The sequence below is a fragment of the Rhamphochromis longiceps genome, linkage group LG3 (assembly GCF_057381845.1).
Source record: "Rhamphochromis longiceps isolate RC_006_pf linkage group LG3, R_longiceps_female_GT1.1, whole genome shotgun sequence".
NCBI classification, from domain to species: Eukaryota; Metazoa; Chordata; class Actinopteri; order Cichliformes; family Cichlidae; genus Rhamphochromis; species Rhamphochromis longiceps.
Genome location: NC_140559.1, coordinates 69,806,439 through 69,826,308, shown reverse-complemented (window position 1 = coordinate 69,826,308; position 19,870 = coordinate 69,806,439). Strand labels below are relative to the sequence as shown.

The window sequence follows — 19,870 nt, the reverse complement described above, 5'->3', positions numbered from 1 at the left end:
AAAAAATGTACTATTATTTTTTAATTATTCAATAAATAATGTTTGATTAAAACCTAACTATGATTGTGTTTCAGGGAACGCTGAGGACTACTGCATTGTTTTCTCCATGTTAGATGCTAACGCTGACCGCAGCATGATTGAAATGGTAAAACAAAACAAAACAAAAGAAACACATAAGTCTTAGTATCATTACTTGCCAATCATAATTAAAATGTTGAGTAATAGTATTCACCAAACAGAATATGAGCCATTTATTTTTCCTTTCCAGGTGCAGTGTGAATCTTGCCAAAGATGGGCACATTTTGCATGTGAAAAATATAAAGAGAGCAACCAAGAATATAAATGCCAAAAATGTAGCCAGAGTCAGACAGAGACTGTGCAGAGACTGTAGAAGGACAGAGCAGCAGCAGAGCAGTCCAGATACACTGATGATCCTCTGTCAGATCCAGAGGGACACACAGGGATGATGCTGGACTCTACATTGTGTCTGACAGTGGAGCTGTTCTCAGAGCAGTTCACTCTGCAGCACTGACAGTCATCTGCACTTCTTCTCATTCCTCTGTCAGTCACTGCTGGATGAAGCTCTCCTCTCCACCTCCCAGTAACATGGCCCAGTCAGAGCATCTCTACACACAAGCTGCTGCTGCTTCAACCTCTCTGGATCATCAGGACACAGCTCCTCCTCTCTCAGCACACACACCGTCCTGTTTACCATCATCAGCTCCACCTGCAGAGAGAAGAAGGAAGAGCAGAGGAGATAAACGCGTGTTTCCAGAGACTCTTCATCAGCTGTCAGTCAGTGATGCAGCACATCCAGTATAAAGAGCAGCAGGGACTTCAGTGCTGGGACTGTACTAGGACTCATTGTTGCTTCACTTTTTCTAATCTTTGGATTTTTATTGAAGTTGATGAAGATGTTTTTCCCTCCTAGTTTGAGTTTGGACTTTCATTCATTAGAAGAACCTTGGTGTGTCCACTCTGAGCTCTGTAGGAACCCCAACAACAAGCCCAACAATCCAGATGGACGGTTCCAGCTGTTAACTGGAGGAATTCCATCCAAACATCTGCTCTCACTAAATTCTTCCTCACCTACAGACTGTGTTCTTCACTGCTTTAAACTTGGAAACGAATGCAGTCATTGGTCTGCGTGCTGCTTTGTTCAGAGAGCTGATTGGCTGTTGACAGTGTTTGATCAGAGCGTGTCAGCCGTTACCATGGTGACCATAAAGGTCAGAAACAGGAAGTGTTTGTGTCCAATCCTGAAGCCTGTCACCATTCTCCTCTCACAGCTTCACTGAGAAGCTGCAGCTTTACAGGAAACACTGGATCTTTGTTTCATACTGACTGTGTTTAGTACAATACTGCTGACAGCACCACCCACTCACTCCATCACTCTACTGACCTCAGAGTCTCCAGTCTGTAGTCTGGACTCTGCTGGAGATCAGACAGCTGCTTCACATCTGGATCCTTCAGGTTGTTAAGTTGTAGCTCCAGCTCTCTCAGATGGGAGGGGTTGGACTTCAGTGCTGCTGCCAGATAATCACAGCTGATCTCTGACAAACCACAGCTCCTCAATCTGTATAAAGAATGAAAGATGTAAGTTTATTAGACAAAGTGTCAGCTTGAAATCATTCAGTGTTTCATCATCTGTTCAGAGCTGAAGAAGGTTCAGAATGTAGAAGTTTAGAAAATGGAAACTCCAAACAGCTGAAGCCAACAGGAAGCAGCTTCAAACAGGAAACTGTGCAGAGTTTCAGACTATATGTCCTGATGCAGCCAGTTGGATTTTGGAGATTTGAATCTCTGTTCTGTGACTAAGTCCTTGAATCATTTCTTCCAGTTGGTCCAACAAGACACACTAAGTGTTGGACATGTGTTGTGGCTCCATTAGGGGAGCTTCTAAATGTGATGTGATGGCCCCTCTGGGTCTGTCAGGTCACAGGACTGAAGAGAGCTCAAACTGGGCACACAGTTGTTCCAGTCTGGACCAAAGACTCTATACTGGGACTGAGGGACTGCTTTGACTGCACCCACTGGGACTTTTTAAAGGCTCATGTTCTCACTTAGATCATCGATTTCTACTTACATTTCTTTCTGGGAAAAATGGGGATTACTTTGGAAACAGGAAGTATTTTCCCCAATAAGCAGCCCTGGATTAGTAAATCACTCCAACATGTTCTCAGGCAGAAGAAGCTGTCTTGTTATGAGGGAGAGAAGAAAAAGATTGAGGCACAGAAACTTGTTGAAAGAGAGATAAAGCAGCTAAAATCAGGTGTAAAAGTAAAGCAGAGGATGAGCTGAATAAAGGACACTCAAGGCTGGCTTGGAAAGGAATGAAGTCCATGGTGGGGATGCAGAACAAGGAGCAAAGATGAATGTGATGCTGAATCAGCAGAAGACTTGGACTCATTTGATTCCAGCTTTGATATCATTAATTTCAATGAAGAGCTTTGTGATTGTAGCAAAGGGCTGGTAGCTCTGAGAGTCCCACTGATGAGGTGTTTGTGTGGAAATCTCTTAGTGGGACCAAAGAGAGAAAAAGCCCTGGTCCTGATGCTGTGGGAGGGAAATGATTGAAGTGTGCTGTGAGGAACTGACTGGGAGATCTTCACACATTTTCCAGTCCTCCTTGGAACAACAGGAAGTTCCCAGCATATGGAAACAAAGGTTAAGTGTCCTATGGCACTCAGTGATGATGGTGCTGTGGCCCCACCACCTCCACCTCTTTGTAAAGGAACTAACTGTAATCTGAAGCTTCAAATGGAACTAAGACTTCCTCCACTAGGTGGCAGTGTCTGATGAGAAAGTGTTAGTGGAGCTGGCCTGGAGTCAGAAACAGGAAGATGCAGGATTTGGGCTGAAATGGGGAAAAGTGGTTCGCACTAGTGCCTTAAAGCAAGAAGGTTGTAGGTTGAAGCTTGTTGGCCTTTCTGTGGAGGTTGGATGTTCTCCCACAGTCCAATGAAATGCTGCTTAGGTTCATTGGTGCTTCTAAATTGGCTGTAGGTGTGGATGTGAGAGAGTGCTTCTCTGTCTCTCTCTGTTGGCCCTGTGATGGACTGCTCACCTGTGCAGGTGGACCACGCCTCTTGCCCTATGACAGCTAGGGCACAGGCTGCAGCCCTGTGAGCCTAAGCTGAATAAACAGTTAGCAAAAATGATCCATAGATGGCCTGAAATCCCCCAGTTAGCAGTTTGGTAGATAGCTATGACATGCTAATCCCATCCAGCAGCTGTATTCTACCTGTAAGCTGATCCCTGCTGAGCCAAAGCACTTTTTCATATACAAATTACAACCTTTAATAGAAACCTATTGGTCAGCATCTTATTAGCCTGCTGTTAGCTTCATTCCACAGAAAACTGAGAGAAACTAACAGAGTTGATAAAGAATAAAGAGAAATGTGCTGATTTAAAGCCTTTGAAGTGCTTCAGATGATCTCTGTCCACTTCTGTCCACTCATTCATTCATGTAAGCTTTCTAATGCAGCTTTGATCTTCACAGTCTGCTTCATGAAACTCATTCTAACCCTGAATGTCAGAGTGTTCCTCCTTCTCTTTCCCATCATTCATGCTGGCAGTGGAGGAGATTTGGATGTTGGACTGTGTTTTGGATGATGTGTGTATGTTTGTGTTGGACTGCTGTCTGTAAAGCAAACGCACATTTTGCTTTGGATTTCAGTGTCAGACAGACTTTAAGGTGGAATGAAGAGTTGGAGAGTTTCACAGTGAATTATCCAGTGGAGGATTTTTCTTCTTCTTTGAAGGTTTGAAATGTGAACATTGTTCTGCTGCAGTCAATGGACTAAACCAGAGAAGAAGAAAACAGACTTTACCATGAAGATCCTCAGTGTGGATCAGTATAATATCAGCCTGATGTCTGCAGTTTAGTGTCAGCACAACTTTCACATCATATTCATCTCAGCACAACTAAAACATGCTGACTGACCTCAGAGTTTCAAGTCCACATCCTGGACTCTCCAGGAAACCACACAGATGCTTCACTCCTGAATCCTGCAGCTTGTTGTTGTAGCTCAGGTCCAGCTCTCTCAGATGGGAGGGGTTGGACTTCAGTGCTGCTGCCAGATAATCACAGCTGATCTCTGACAAACCACAGCCCCTCAATCTGTATAAAGAATGAAAGATGTAAGTTTATTAGACAAAGTGTGAGCTTGAAATCATTCAGTGTTTCATCATCTGTTCAGAGCTGAAGAAGGTTCAGAATGTAGAAGTTTAGAAAATGGAAACTCCAAACAGCTGACAGAGTTCATACGCCTTTGTCAGGGTCAAATTCAAGCAAGACCATGTGAAAATTAAAACACATCATCCTAGGTGAACTTAAACACCTTTGTTCCCCTTTTGTTAAGACATAGAAAAGTACACCACACAAAAATACTGCAAAAGGAAACGGTCGCCTTATATACATAGTGTATAAACTCAAAATGCACATTTCACTTCAAATTAAGATTAAGGCTTTGAACAGATCACATAGTTCAGTTCAACATATAAGACTTTAAGAATGCACAAGCATCTACTTAAAATCTATTTAATTTATCATCCATGATATTATTTTGTACAATTCCAATGTATTTTGTTCATCTCCCTTAAATAAACAGGCAGTCTTAAAGTATGAAATATTCATATACAAACACATATAAATGTGTGTACTGTCTCAGTGGCTGATAGTACCCCACAGGCCTCAGTGTGAGCTTGAAGACATTTATAATGTTTAAGTAGTTTAATGTGCAGGTGCTGACGATAAACACATTTTGAATGAAAGCTGGGGAACTTTGGTAGCACAGAAACAAGTGGCTATTCTTTGTGACTATATGGATCACTCACAATACCATTATTTCACACAAAGGCACCAAATTAATACTCAAAAAAGCTGCAGCAATACACACAAATATAAACAGTACTTGGTGACAACTTTGCTTTTAGCCTTTAACCCTTCTTGACTACTTTTGATGTGGCCTCTATATTTTACCTTTAAAAACAGTTTATCTTGCCAATCTGTTATTTTCTCATTTTGACCAACTGTATCAGCACAATTTATCTAAATTCAGACAAAATTTAAAATACAAGTAGAAAGTGATATTTTGACTGTAAAAACCACACACGTGTTTAACGAATCATCTTCATAACTTGAAATGCAAATAGAGATTGTACACTTTTAAAAATACGCACACGTTTTGCAAACAACAAAGTTATATGGTACTATTTACCAAAAAATGCAGCCAAGGCTCAGACGTTTTTCATATAATCATTTCAAACTATTTACAGAACAATCAGGTGTCAAACAATAGTTTGTGTCACTCTAACACATATGAGAACAGCACAGGGATAAACCTGCAGGTCTGACAGCAGGTGTGTCACTCAGTGTTTACACTGCAATCTGCCTTTGTTGGCTTTAAGGCAGCAACTGTGACGATCACTAGTAGAACTGACACACAAAACAAAACAACAGCTACACACTAAATACACAAGACAACAAACTAACTTGAGACCAAACACGGTAAACGTCACAAATCTCTCACGTATCAAAACTCTCTCTCTCTTTCGCTCACTCGCTCTCTCTCTTGCCGGTCACTCCTAAAACTTCCCCCTTTTGCTAAACAACCAAATGTCATGTTTCCATATCATTTTTGATTGGTCGACATGGTACATTTTCCCACCTATAGGGCTTTGGAGCGTGATGTCACGGGAGATGGGCCATGCCCCCTTCCGCCATGACAGTAGGCCAGCCAAAGGATACCATTTCAGCTATGGATCGTACGTGTTGTGTTGTCGGTTGCAACGTTAGATCACACGATCGTGAAGGCAAGAAGCTGGATAACGGGCTCTCTTTTCATCGTTTTCCGTCCTGGAGGCAACGTGAGGGATCCCATGTATCCGATATTACTAAACAAAGACGTCAGGCTTGGATTGCAGCGGTGAGACGAGCAGATATCGAGTTCTCTGCAATCCCCAGCTTTTTGTTGGTTTGCTCACGGCATTTTCTTTCCGGTGAGTTCTAAATTAATTCATATCACTCTTGAAAGGCTTTTAGTGTGATTTTCAATGTGCTGCGGTCATAGATAATGAGATAAAACATGCTAATGTGTGATGCTGCAGAACCACATCATGTCGACTGAGTAGCTTATGATTTGGCATCATTGCAGGCAAACCAGCATATGAAATGGATGTAACAAATCCAGACTGGGCACCAACACTGCACATGGGGCATGACGACATACCTGTATCAGACTCGGACCGGCACTCAAGGCGTACGCAACGGAAGCGAAAAAGAGCACCCATCGGAGGTAAACAACCCCCCCCCCCCCTCTAAAAACATACTAAATTGCTATCACTGTACACTAATCCGCACATAACTTCCAGATGAATCACACACCTGTCATTGGAATATTGGTGTACATTTACCTTATGTCTAATTTTATCTTACAGGCTTTCGTTATGCAGCTGCAGAGTCTGAAGGTGTGCCCCGTGCAGAAGTGATTGATGAAGATCTGACAGAAGACCAACAGCAAAATCACAATGTCATGGAGGCAGTGGACAGCAGTTGTGTTGGACAAGTGGAGGTTGAGGTAGCAGCTGCAAATGTGGATATACTGAAGAAATGTAAACCTTTTAAAATGATGACAGATTACAAACTCTCAGCTGTGTCTGTAATCAAACCTCTGTAACTTTGCTTCCCTTCAGCAGCATCAGCTCATGTTCACATGTTGATTCATGGTTTGCTTCAGTTTTTGATGGACTGCAGAATATTTTGAAGGTTATCTGCTATAAAAAGCCAGAACAGGAAAATCTGCTTCATGTGTTTCTGTTTGATCCTCAGTGACTTTGACACAAAGGCCTCTGCTGTGATGATCACACCTCTGATCAAGTCTCACAGTGTCAGCTTTGTTTTTATACATATGGATATGTGCTGATAAATGATCAGAGTTATAATATTTCCCACTGTCTGCTGTGTGCCGTGACCTTTGACCTGCTAAAGACAGTCAGCTGTGGATTATTCATTGTTGTGTCTGATACTTAGAACTGTGAGGAAGAACACTACACAGTTAATCAGGGTCCCCTCTCTCTGAATCAGGAAAGGTGGGCAGGCCGCGTGTGGGCCGCGGGCCATACGTTGAGTCTCACTGTTTGAAATGTGAACATTGTTCTGCTGCAGTCAATGGACTAAACCAGAGAAGAAGAAAACAGACTTTACCATGAAGATCCTCAGTGTGGATCAGTATAATATCAGCCTGATGTCTGCAGTTTAGTGTCAGCACAACTTTCACATCATATTCATCTCAGCACAACTAAAACATGCTGACTGACCTCAGAGTTTCAAGTCCACATCCTGGACTCTCCAGGAAACCACACAGATGCTTCACTCCTGAATCCTGCAGGTTGTTGTTGTAGCTCAGGTCCAGCTGTCTCAGATGGGAGGGGTTGGACTTCAGTGCTGCTGCCAGATAATCACAGCTGATCTCTGACAAACCACAGCTCCTCAATCTGTATGAAGAATGAAAGATGTAAGTTTATTAGACAAAGTGTGAGCTTGAAATCATTCAGTGTTTCATCATCTGTTCAGAGCTGAAGAAGGTTCAGAATGTAGAAGTTTAGAAAATGGAAACTCCAAACAGCTGACAGAGTTCATACGCCTTTGTCAGGGTCAAATTCAAGCAAGACCATGTGAAAATTAAAACACATCATCCTAGGTGAACTTAAACACCTTTGTTCCCCTTTTGTTAAGACATAGAAAAGTACACCACACAAAAATACTGCAAAAGGAAACGGTCGCCTTATATACATAGTGTATAAACTCAAAATGCACATTTCACTTCAAATTAAGATTAAGGCTTTGAACAGATCACATAGTTCAGTTCAACATATAAGACTTTAAGAATGCACAAGCATCTACTTAAAATCTATTTAATTTATCATCCATGATATTATTTTGTACAATTCCAATGTATTTTGTTCATCTCCCTTAAATAAACAGGCAGTCTTAAAGTATGAAATATTCATATACAAACACATATAAATGTGTGTACTGTCTCAGTGGCTGATAGTACCCCACAGGCCTCAGTGTGAGCTTGAAGACATTTATAATGTTTAAGTAGTTTAATATGCAGGTGCTGACGATAAACACATTTTGAATGAAAGCCGGGGAACTTTGGTAGCACAGAAACAAGTGGCTATTCTTTGTGACTATATGGATCACTCACAATACCATTATTTCACACAAAGGCACCAAATTAATACTCAAAAAAGCTGCAGCAATACACACAAATATAAACAGTACTTGGTGACAACTTTGCTTTTAGCCTTTAACCCTTCTTGACTACTTTTGATGTGGCCTCTATATTTTACCTTTAAAAACAGTTTATCTTGCCAATCTGTTATTTTCTCATTTTGACCAACTGTATCAGCACAATTTATCTAAATTCAGACAAAATTTAAAATACACGTAGAAAGTGATATTTTGACTGTAAAAACCACACACATGTTTAACGAATCATCTTCATAACTTGAAATGCAAATAGAGATTGTACATTTTTAAAAATACGCACACGTTTTGCAAACAACAAAGTTATATGGTACTATTTACCAAAAAATGCAGCCAAGGCTCAGACGTTTTTCATATAATCATTTCAAACTATTTACAGAACAATCAGGTGTCAAACAATAGTTTGTGTCACTCTAACACATATGAGAACAGCACAGGGATAAACCTGCAGGTCTGACAGCAGGTGTGTCACTCAGCGTTTACACTGCAATCTGCCTTTGTTGGCTTTAAGGCAGCAACTGTGACGATCACTAGTAGAACTGACACACAAAACAAAACAACAGCTACACACTAAATACACAAGACAACAAACTAACTTGAGACCAAACACGGTAAACGTCACAAATCTCTCACGTATCAAAACTCTCTCTCTCTTTCGCTCACTCGCTCTCTCTTGCCGGTCACTCCTAAAACTTCCCCCTTTTGCTAAACAACCAAATGTCATGTTTCCATATCATTTTTGATTGGTCGACATGGTACATTTTCCCACCTATAGGGCTTTGGAGCGTGATGTCACGGGAGATGGGCCATGCCCCCTTCCGCCATGACAGTAGGCCAGCCAAAGGATACCATTTCAGCTATGGATCGTACGTGTTGTGTTGTCGGTTGCAACGTTAGATCACACGATCGTGAAGGCAAGAAGCTGGATAACGGGCTCTCTTTTCATCGTTTTCCATCCTGGAGGCAACGTGAGGGATCCCATGTATCCGATATTACTAAACAAAGACGTCAGGCTTGGATTGCAGCGGTGAGACGAGCGGATATCGAGTTCTCTGCAATCCCCAGCTTTTTGTTGGTTTGCTCACGGCATTTTCTTTCCGGTGAGTTCTAAATTAATTCATATCACTCTTGAAAGGCTTTTAGTGTTATTTTCAACGTGCTGAGGTCATAGATAATGAGATAAAACATGCTAATGTGTGATGCTGCAGAACCACATCATGTCGACTGAGTAGCTTATGATTTGGCATTATTGCAGGCAAACCACCATATGAAATGGATGTAACAAATCCAGACTGGGCACCAACACTGCACATGGGGCATGACGACATACCTGTATCAGACTCGGACCGGCACTCAAGGCGTACGCAACGGAAGCGAAAAAGAGCACCCATCGGAGGTAAACAACCCCCCCCCCCTCTAAAAACATACTAAATTGCTATCACTGTACACTAATCCGCACATAACTTCCAGATGAATCACACACCTGTCATTGGAATATTGGTGTACATTTACCTTATGTCTAATTTTATCTTACAGGCTTTCGTTATGCAGCTGCAGAGTCTGAAGGTGTGCCCCGTGCAGAAGTGATTGATGAAGATCTGACAGAAGACCAACAGCAAAATCACAATGTCATGGAGGCAGTGGACAGCAGTTGTGTTGGACAAGTGGAGGTTGAGGTAGCAGCTGCAAATGTGGATATACTGAAGAAATGTAAACCTTTTAAAATGATGACAGATTACAAACTCTCAGCTGTGTCTGTAATCAAACCTCTGTAACTTTGCTTCCCTTCAGCAGCATCAGCTCATGTTCACATGTTGATTCATGGTTTGCTTCAGTTTTTGATGGACTGCAGAATATTTTGAAGGTTATCTGCTATAAAAAGCCAGAACAGGAAAATCTGCTTCATGTGTTTCTGTTTGATCCTCAGTGACTTTGACACAAAGGCCTCTGCTGTGATGATCACACCTCTGATCAAGTCTCACAGTGTCAGCTTTGTTTTTATACATATGGATATGTGCTGATAAATGATCAGAATTATAATATTTCCCACTGCCTGCTGTGTGCCGTGACCTTTGACCTGCTAAAGACAGTCAGCTGTGGATTATTCATTGTTGTGTCTGATACTTAGAACTGTGAGGAAGAACACTACACAGTTAATCAGGGTCCCCTCTCTCTGAATCAGGGAAGGTGGGCAGGCCGCGTGTGGGCCGCGGGCCATACGTTGAGTCTCACTGTTTGAAATGTGAACATTGTTCTGCTGCAGTCAATGGACTAAACCAGAGAAGAAGAAAACAGACTTTACCATGAAGATCCTCAGTGTGGATCAGTATAATATCAGCCTGATGTCTGCAGTTTAGTGTCAGCACAACTTTCACATCATATTCATCTCAGCACAACTAAAACATGCTGACTGACCCCAGAGTTTCAAGTCCACATCCTGGACTCTCCAGGAAACCACACAGATGCTTCACTCCTGAATCCTGCAGCTTGTTGTTGGAGCTCAGGTCCAGCTGTCTCAGATGGGAGGGGTTGGACTTCAGTGCTGCTGCCAGATAATCACAGCTGATCTCTGACAAACCACAGTCGATCAATCTGTATAAAGAATGAAAGATGTAAGTTTATTAGACAAAGTGTGAGCTTGAAATCATTCAGTGTTTCATCATCTGTTCAGAGCTGAAGAAGGTTCAGAATGTAGAAGTTTAGAAAATGGAAACTCCAAACAGCTGAAGCCAACAGGAAGCAGCTTCAAACAAACACAACAAGAGAAAAAACTCTGAATGTTTCACATTAAAGTCGTACATTTATCATAAAAACAGGACAAAGACTTGAAAAAGTCGTGTTTTTCCTTCCAGGAACCACAAGGCTTCACTTTTAAAGGTGAAGTGTGAAAGAAATGGACATATTTGAAGTCCAACACCTTTTTCCAGTCACATTATTAAAGCAGACAAACTACAAGCTCATTTTCATTCCAACAAGTCATCTTCTGACCTGGACTAACAACACTGGTCTCTATGTGCAGCTGGCTGTGAGACCAGTGCTCAGGGAGCGTCTACAAAGTGCAACACTGAAAGAACATCGCACACTAGCTGTGTCCCAAAACGTCGGCTGCATCCTTCGGAGGACCCGGTATTCGCGGCCTACGTGGGCCGGGTCCTTCAAAGACCGAAAAGGCTGGAAGTGCGAGGCTGTGAAATGGGACGGTCTAGCCTTCAGATTTGCGTCACCGCTGTCTTTGTGGAGTTTAATAAACTCGGCCGTCTGCTCCTTGCTATCTAAAATATAACAGGACACTGGCGTAAATTCTCGACCGTCTCACACTTCTGTTTAATCAGTTTCCTGTTTAACGTTTATTCAGCTGTGTGAAAATCCCGGAGGAACTTTGATCTCAGCCAAACCGATTTACTCCGGAACAAATAAAACACAGAAAAAAGGCAAACAATTACATTTTTAAGTTATCCGAGTGACTTATATATCATGTTTAACCTGAGTAGCGAAAGAGCGGGGTCTGAAAACGATGAAGCCGGGCGTCCGCTGCTCTCGCCGGCTGGAGTGACCATTGAACCCCCCGGCTTGCTAGCGAGCGGGTGGGGAACAGACGTCTCCGAAAACGTCGGCACACTTTTGCAAATATGCGATGTCTTGATAAACCAAGCAGATATTTGAAGTTTACACAGCTACTTTCTCGCCTGAAAATATGTTAAAAGTTTATTTTGTGACCCAGAAAGATTAATAAGAGTAATTTGAAAACTTAGTAGCTGCCGCCATTGTTGGCAGCTGAAATTTGGCTGGGCCGCGCTATGAATTCTGGGATATGGTGGGCCACGAAGGACACACCCGACGAATCCTTCAAATTCGGGGAAATGAAGGACGCATTTGTGCATTTGCATGCGCAAAAGAAGACTTCACACACAACGCGCTCTGTTTAGACCCAGAGAAAAGAATATTGTTTGACAGATGACCCTTAATATGAAGACTTCGGACTTTACGTTTCCCAATTTTTGCTTTAAGTTATTTTGTTATTTACATAATAATGTAAATAACCTAATAATGATCCTTATTGCTGTTTTAGAGGAGCGGTGCTTCAAAGGATAGCTGCAGATTTCTGTCAGAATCTGCAGATTATACAGTACAAATAAAATGTTCACGTTTCTCCAACGTTGTCTTCCCAACAGTTTCACTGACATCTACACGGGATGGCCAGGAAGCGTTCGCGATGTCTTATCGGGCGCTGATAATTGGCGTCTGTCTTGTGTTGGTGACGTAAAAGACGGATTTAATGCGACATGACCGTTCAAACAGCAGTCGCTTTCTAAAACATCGGATATGTATCGGATTCAGTACCACATACGAAAGTGACCCAGGTCGGATTTGAAAATATCGGATTCGCGACGTTCACACTGTCATAGCATGATCGGATATGGGTCGCATAGGGTCAAAAAAGTCAGATTTATAAAGGTCAGAAAAATCGGATTTGATGCGCTTTCGCCTGCAGTGTGAACGTAGCCTTACTCTCAAATCCTCCCTAATAACAAGAACATAATTACACTTTAGCCACAAGAGGGCAGCAGCATTAATACAAGTCACATGTATATAAAGGTACAGTGATTATATTACAGTGATTTTGACAAAAACAAAACAGAGGTTCATGGCAGTGTGTTTTTCATAACATACCAACCAAATTAAATAATAAAAACTTTATAACTTACAGAGCTTTTTTAGAGGCTTTGACCACTGGCAGCAGCCTCAGAAGAGCCTCCTCTGAAGCAAAGTATTTCTTCAGGTCAAACACATCCAGATCTTTTTCTGATGACAGTAAGATGAAGACCAGAGCTGACCACTGAGCAGGAGACAGTTTATCTGTGGAGAGACTTCCTGATCTCAGGGACTGTTGGATCTCCTCCACTAGAGAACGATCATTCAGTTCATTCAGACAGTGAAACAGATTGATGCTTTTCTCTGCAGACAGATTCTCACTGAGCTTCTTCTTGATGTACTGAACTGCTTCTTGATTGGTCTTTGAGCTACTTCCTGTTTGTGTCATCAGGCCTTGCAAACGAGTTTGATTAGTCTTCAGACCCAAGAGAAAACGAAGGAACAAGTCCAGGTGTCCATTGGGGCTCTGTAAGGCCTTGTCCACAGCACACTGGTAGAAGTATTTCTTTGAAGATTTTCTTGTTTGAAACACCTTCCAAGTTGTTTCTTGCTCTTCCAGCAGATTGAGTCCAGAGTTGATGAAGGTCAGGTGGACATGAAGAGCAGCCAGAAACTCCTGAACACTGAGATGAACAAAGCAGAACACCTTGTCCTGGTACAGTTGGTTCTCCTCTTTAAAGATCTGTGTGAACACTCCTGAGTACACTGAGGCTGCTCTGATATCGATGCCACACTCTGTCAGGTCTGGTTCATAGAAGATCAGGTTTCCTTTCTGCAGCTGATCAAAAGCCAGTTTTCCCAGTGACTCAATCATCTTCCTGCTCTCTGGACTCCAGTGTGGATCTGTCTCAGCTCCTCCATCATATTTGATCCTCTTGACTTTGGCCTGAACCACCAGGAAGTGGATGTACATCTCAGTCAGGGTCTTGGGCAGCTCTCCTCCCTCTCTGGTTTCCAGCACATCCTCCAGAACTGTAGCAGTGATCCAGCAGAAGACTGGGATGTGACACATGATGTGGAGGCTTCGAGCTTTCTTGATGTGGGAGATGATCCTGCTGGCCTGCTCCTCATCTCTGAATCTCTTCCTGAAGTACTCCTCCTTCTGTGGGTCAGTGAACCCTCTGACCTCTGTCACCATGTCGACACACTGAGGAGGGATCTGATTGGCTGCTGCAGGTCGTGTTGTTATCCAAAGGCGAGCAGAAGGGAGCAGGTTCCCTCTGATGAGGTTTGTCAGCAGCTCATCCAATGAGGTGGACTTTCTGGTTTCTGTCAGGATTTTAGTTTTGTGGAAGTCCAAATTAAGTCGACACTCATCCAGACCATCAAGTATGAACACAACCTGGAAGTCTTCAAGCCTGCAGATTCCTGATTCGTTAGTTTGATTAAAGAAGTGATGAACAAGCTCCACCAAGCTGAACTTTTCCTCTTTCAGCACATTCAGCTCTCTGAAAGTGAATGGAAATATGAACTGGATGTCCTGGTTGGCTTTGTCTTCAGCCCAGTCCAGGCTGTATTTCTGTGTTAAGACTGTTTTCCCAATGCCAGCCACTCCCTTTGTCAGCACTGTTCTGATTGGTTCGTCTCTTCCTGGTGAGGCTTTAAAGATGTCTTCTTGTCTGATTGTTGTTTCTGGTCTGTCTGGTTTCCTGGATGCTGTTTCAATCTGTCTGACCTCATGTTCCTCATTGACCTCTGCAGTCCCTCCCTCTGTGATGTAGAGCTCTGTGTAGATCTGATTCAGGAGGGTTGGGCTTCCTGCTTTAGCGATGCCCTCAAACACACACTGGAACTTCTTCTTCAGTTGGGCTTTAAGTTCTCGTTTACAGAGTGGAGCAAATATTTCTGAAGGTAAGAAATTCAGAAAAAAATATTATATAATAAATATCATAGCCTTTCAGTACCCTGAAAGGATGAATGTCTATTGGTCCATTTCTTGAGCTATTAGGAAAGATCAATATTCAGTCTTTAGAGAAATTCTCTTACTGCTCTGCAGATGGTCAGCCATCTCATGCTGCTTAAGTCTCCTCAAGAAGTGGAGTGTGATCTTCAGAAATGCTTCTCTGCAGCTCTTTCTTTCATCTTCATCCTCACCTTCAAACATCTCCTCATCCTCCATCTGGCTCTTTAAAGTTTCTGGGTGATCTGGACTCAGAAGCTTCTGGATCTTCTTCAGCTCGTTCTTCACAAACATGGTGATGTTGTCCTCCAGCCGCTGGAAAAGAAGACTATATGAATTACCCAGTGGTAAATGGACTGGTTCTTATATAGCTCTCTTTGATACTCTGTGCACACAAAGCATTTTATGCAACATGCCTCATTCAACCAAGCACATTGTTCTATGCTTAAATACTTTCTTTCACACTCTGATGGATGCATCAGAGGGCAGCTTGGGTTTAGTACGTTACCCAGTACATTTGCCAGCCAGGGTTTGATTCACAAACCTTCTGACTAGTAGCTGACCTGCTCCCCTCCTGAGCTACAGTCACCCCAATCTGACTGAAATCATGGAGCCCAAACTCTGACTTATGTTGGACACACTGACAATCCTCTGGTCCACAAAGTGCAGCATAGAGGTGACTGAAAAGAACAAATGTAAACGTAGTACTACAAACCATAACCACAGAGTCCAGGTGTGTTTGATGTTGCTGTGCAGACTGACCAGTGGAAACCTCTGCTCTCTGCTGGTCCACTCTGTGGAGGAGTAATGAATAATTAGCTCATGTTATGTCTGTCCACACACAGACACAAGCTAAAGGTCCATGAAGTGATGTTTGGATGGGTTCAGTCAATCAGATGACTGTCATGGTGAAGCTTTGCTAGTCCTGCTGATCCCACTGAGAATTAACAACTCAGTTTCCAGATGTCTGTAGTTTTCTGCTCAGTTTCTTTAGTCCCAACAGCTCTTACCATCTCCTGCATAAAGCTTTCCCTCCATGCTCAGATGCCCTGGAACAAGGTGCTCTCTTTATATCAGTGACTGGTTTAAAGGGACAACTTGCAGTGCTCGCCAAACTTTGTGTCAGCAAAAGTAGTTCTAATGTTTCTTACATTTATTACATTTTTACATTTTTGCACACACAAATCAATGAACGCAAAAACATGAACTTTCCAGATATTTTGTTTTACAATGTTACAAAACTCAGTTCACAACTCCACAGTCAGATTTACAAGTACAAAATATTTATGACCACAGTTTGAGCCGATGTATGTCCCGAGTCTGTGGACTCAGTAGTTTTGTTTTGATTGTTATTGTCTTTTGTTACAATTTCATTCTGATTAAGATTTTCTAGTTCTGAGGTTTTGGTTTCTGTGTTCCCTCTGTACTGTGTTAGTATTGTGTCTCTGTGTTCACTTCCTGTTTTATTTTGACAGTGCCATGTCCTATGTTAGTGTGTCTACTTTTGCTTCCCCTTGTCTGGTTATGTCCAATGAATCCTGCTGTGTCTCCCTTTTCTCATTCCCTGATGGCTCTTTTGTGTATATGAGCCCTTTGTTTTCTCCTGCTTGTTGCTGGTTCGTCTGTGTTGTCTCCCCGTGTCTCCGTTTAAGGTTTCAGGTTAGTTTTGTAGTTTTTTTCAGTAGAGGTTATCTTAGCTTCTGCACAGGCCATCTCCACTGCACTTCACCGTTTCAATAAAGCTCACTCACTTCACAGCAGTGTCGGCATCTTGGGTCCTTTATTAAATTCAACATGGCTCGCCCCGCTAGCCGTGACATAAGATGTGAAAACAATATCCAAAAAACATGAAGGACAAACAGGAAATAGTTTTAAGGTGCAGGGCCAACAAACTGAGTCTAGCCATGAACTCAGAGTTGATTGAATTAGCATTTTGAATTGGCTGATCTGAGCAATCAAGTCTATGTTCACTTTGAGTTAAGATTATATGTGATTGATGTAAAAGAAAAAAGCCGTCATCAGCAACTGATTCTGATTTAGCAGGTTTTCAAATCTAAACGGTACCCATCCCTAGCTGGCTGTAGTTAAACCTTTACTTAAAAAGCATCCCTAGACCCAGCTGTACGGCTTATCTACTGAGCAGCGCAGTGTCAGAGTGAACAACACAGGAAAATGATCAGAGATGCCCAACTCAGATATTTCAGTGACGCACACATCCCGCCCGTGGAAAAGCTCCAAGTCTAGTGTGTGACCTTTTTCATGTGTGGGACCAGTAACCCACTGGGTCAAGTTAAAAGAGTCAATAATATTTAAAAAGTCCTTGACCAGAAGTTTAAAGTCACAGCAGACATGGATGTTGAAATCACCAAGGCAGCCTCATCAGAAGACATAGCACACCCAGCTCTATCTGTCCATGAAGCCAGATAACACACACCAATTAGTTAAACTGCAGGAATGTCTTAAAGACATAAAGACCTGGATGGCCGCTAACTTTCTGCTTCTTCATTCAGATCAAACTGAGGTTATTGTACTCGGCCCTGAAAAGCTTAGAAATATGGTCTCTAAGCAGATTCTTACTCTGGATGGCATTACCTTGGCCTCCAGTAACACTGTGAGGAACCTTGGAGTCATTTTTGACCAGGACATGTCCTTCAATGCACATATTAAACAAATATGTAAGACTGCTTTCTTCCATTTGTGCAACATCTCTAAAGTTAGAAATATCCTGTCTCAGAGTGACGCTGAAAAACTAGTTCATGCATTTATTACTTCCAGGCTGGACGACTGTAATTCATTATTATCAGGAAGTCCTAAAAACTCGCTGAAAAGCCTTCAGCTAATCCAAAATGCTGCAGCAAGAGTCCTGACAGGGACTAGAAAGAGAGAGCAGATTTCTCCTGTTTTGGCTTCCCTTCATTGGCTTCCTGTTAAATCCAGAATTCAAAATCCTGCTCCTCACATACAAGGTCTTAAATAATCAGGCCCCATCTTATCTTAATGACCTTGTAGTACCATATCACCCTATTAGAGCACTTCGCTCTCGCTCTGCAGGCCTACTTGTTGTTCCTAGAGTATTTAAAAGTAGAATGGGAGGCAGAGCCTTCAGTTTTCAGGCCCCTCTTCTGTGGAACCAGCTTCCAGTTTGGATTCAGGAGACAGACACTATCTCTACTTTCAAGATTAGGCTTCAAACTTTCTTCTTACTTAACGATTAAGTCCCTGTATTCCACCGTTATATGGAAATCAGCCATTATAACTTGTGTCAAATCTACTTGTACCTCACAGTTTTCTAAGCACACAGAGAGCAGTAAACCTCAGAGCAGCAGCACATCAGACTGTGCAAAAAATCTAGAAGAGAAAATATTTCGACCCATTTCTAAATGATTCTTGTGACCATGCTGCACCACGACACCTGATCTCTGGTTTCCTCACCTCTTCAATCCCACTTTAATACTTGACTAAACTCATTTTCCTGTTTAGGTGTTGAGGCAAAGCCGCCCATCTACAATGCAGGCAACAGCAAACGGAGCTATTTTTGATTCCCTTTGGGTTTTTTCTACTTTTGTGCTACAAAATGTTCAAGCTGATTAAATTCATTAGAATAAAAGTTCAGATAATTTTCTCATATTAATGTTGGAGGTAGAAATTCAGGTAACTTTGCACAAAAACTGGCAGAAATTTCCTTCAAAGATGGAGTTTTTACTTTAATACTGTGAGTACATTTCAGAGCCTGGACTCTTTTACCTTTACTTGAGTAAAGAAGTTGAATCAGTATTTCAGCTTTAAGAGGGTATTTTAACACAAACATCAGTCCTTCTACTTAAGTATGTTTGACACTTTGTTTAATCATCATTTTTAATGATCAAATATAATTATGTTTGTTATTTGTGGATTTTAAATGTCCTTGACAGAGACAGATGATGATCATTATCCTGCACTGTGGTCTCAGGTTTGGTCGAGCTAGCACAAAGAATGGCTATGTTGAACTTCCTCCTGGGATCTACACTAAGAAGTGAGTCCAACATTAGCAGGGTCTCTTTCCTTTATCTGGATTCACTTTAGCATTCACAGTCACGTGAAGCTTGTTATTAACTCGATAAGTCAACCCAGGGTTTCAGCTGAGCGCTCACATGAAACACATGGTGTTGGCAGCATCTGATCAATCATATTCATGGAGACGTGTATCAGCAACAGAGCAGCTGAGTTTGCAGAAGGAAGTCAAACTAAACCACAGGAACAATATGAGGAGATTACACACATAATAAAATACTAGCAGTAACACAGCTGCTGCAGACAAATCAGTCGTGTGATCGTGTGTGAGAGGAGAAGGACTGTAAAGGAGTTTGGTGTTAAAAGCTCTGTATGAATGTGGGAGACTTTGAAGGGCTTTAAAAAGGCCAATATAAAATAAAAGGCAGCAAAATTGCTGAGTGTGAAAGTCACCAGACTTATCAGAGCTCTGTGATTAAGACCTGTAAGAACACCTGTTTGTACTTGTTGGCATTATATCAAACACACACGTATATTAAGCCTTTGTTTGAACTCTGGTTGAATTTGTTACTTTCAGACTGTGAAACATCACAGAGGCTGCAGCTGCAGATCTTTTATTCACCTGGAAATTTACTTTAAATGTTAGATGGAAAATGTATTGCTCAGTTTAACCAAAGTAAGAACAAGAATCCATAAACCTTCATAAAGACAAACATCTCCCAGAACATTGAGCTGCTGAAGTGTCACTGAAGGGAAAAACTATTTGTCCTCCTCCATCCAGCAACACCTGAAACACCTGAGTGGAAGCTCCTCCCTACACTGTGTTTGAAGCAAAGCACAAAGGAGACACCTGCTGGAGCAGCTGGAGTCCTACAGACACTCAGCCTCTTCACTACACAAACACCTCCTACAACATCCACTCTTTCCACTCTGACTGCTGTGTTTGTGGAAACACTCCAACACACACCGCTTCACATACCAACATAGAAATGTGTGTGAAAAAGAGCTGAGCTGATATTAAACATGAGGATTTATTCAAAAATACAGAGTCA

General features: G+C 42.0%; 1 protein-coding gene across 2 annotated transcripts; it reads right to left on the bottom strand.

Annotated features, from left to right (window-relative positions):
* Window positions 1–10,671: 10,671 nt before the first annotated feature.
* On the bottom strand, window positions 10,672–15,198 carry LOC146676588 (protein NLRC3-like). 2 transcript variants are annotated; one of them, XM_085402124.1, is made up of 3 exons: window positions 14,918–15,198; window positions 12,982–14,773; window positions 10,672–10,867 (listed from the first exon to the last, which is right to left on the bottom strand). In XM_085402124.1, the coding sequence occupies exons 1-3, from the start codon at window positions 15,120–15,122 to the stop codon at window positions 10,672–10,674; spliced, it is 2,193 nt and encodes a 730-aa protein (XP_085258250.1). In that variant the 5' UTR covers window positions 15,123–15,198. The 2 variants fall into 2 exon arrangements, with proteins under 2 accessions (XP_085258250.1, XP_085258251.1); XM_085402125.1 differs by lacking the exon at window positions 10,672–10,867 and having other exon boundaries at window positions 12,978–14,773; window positions 14,915–15,188.
* Between the last annotated feature and the right edge of the window lie 4,672 nt (window positions 15,199–19,870).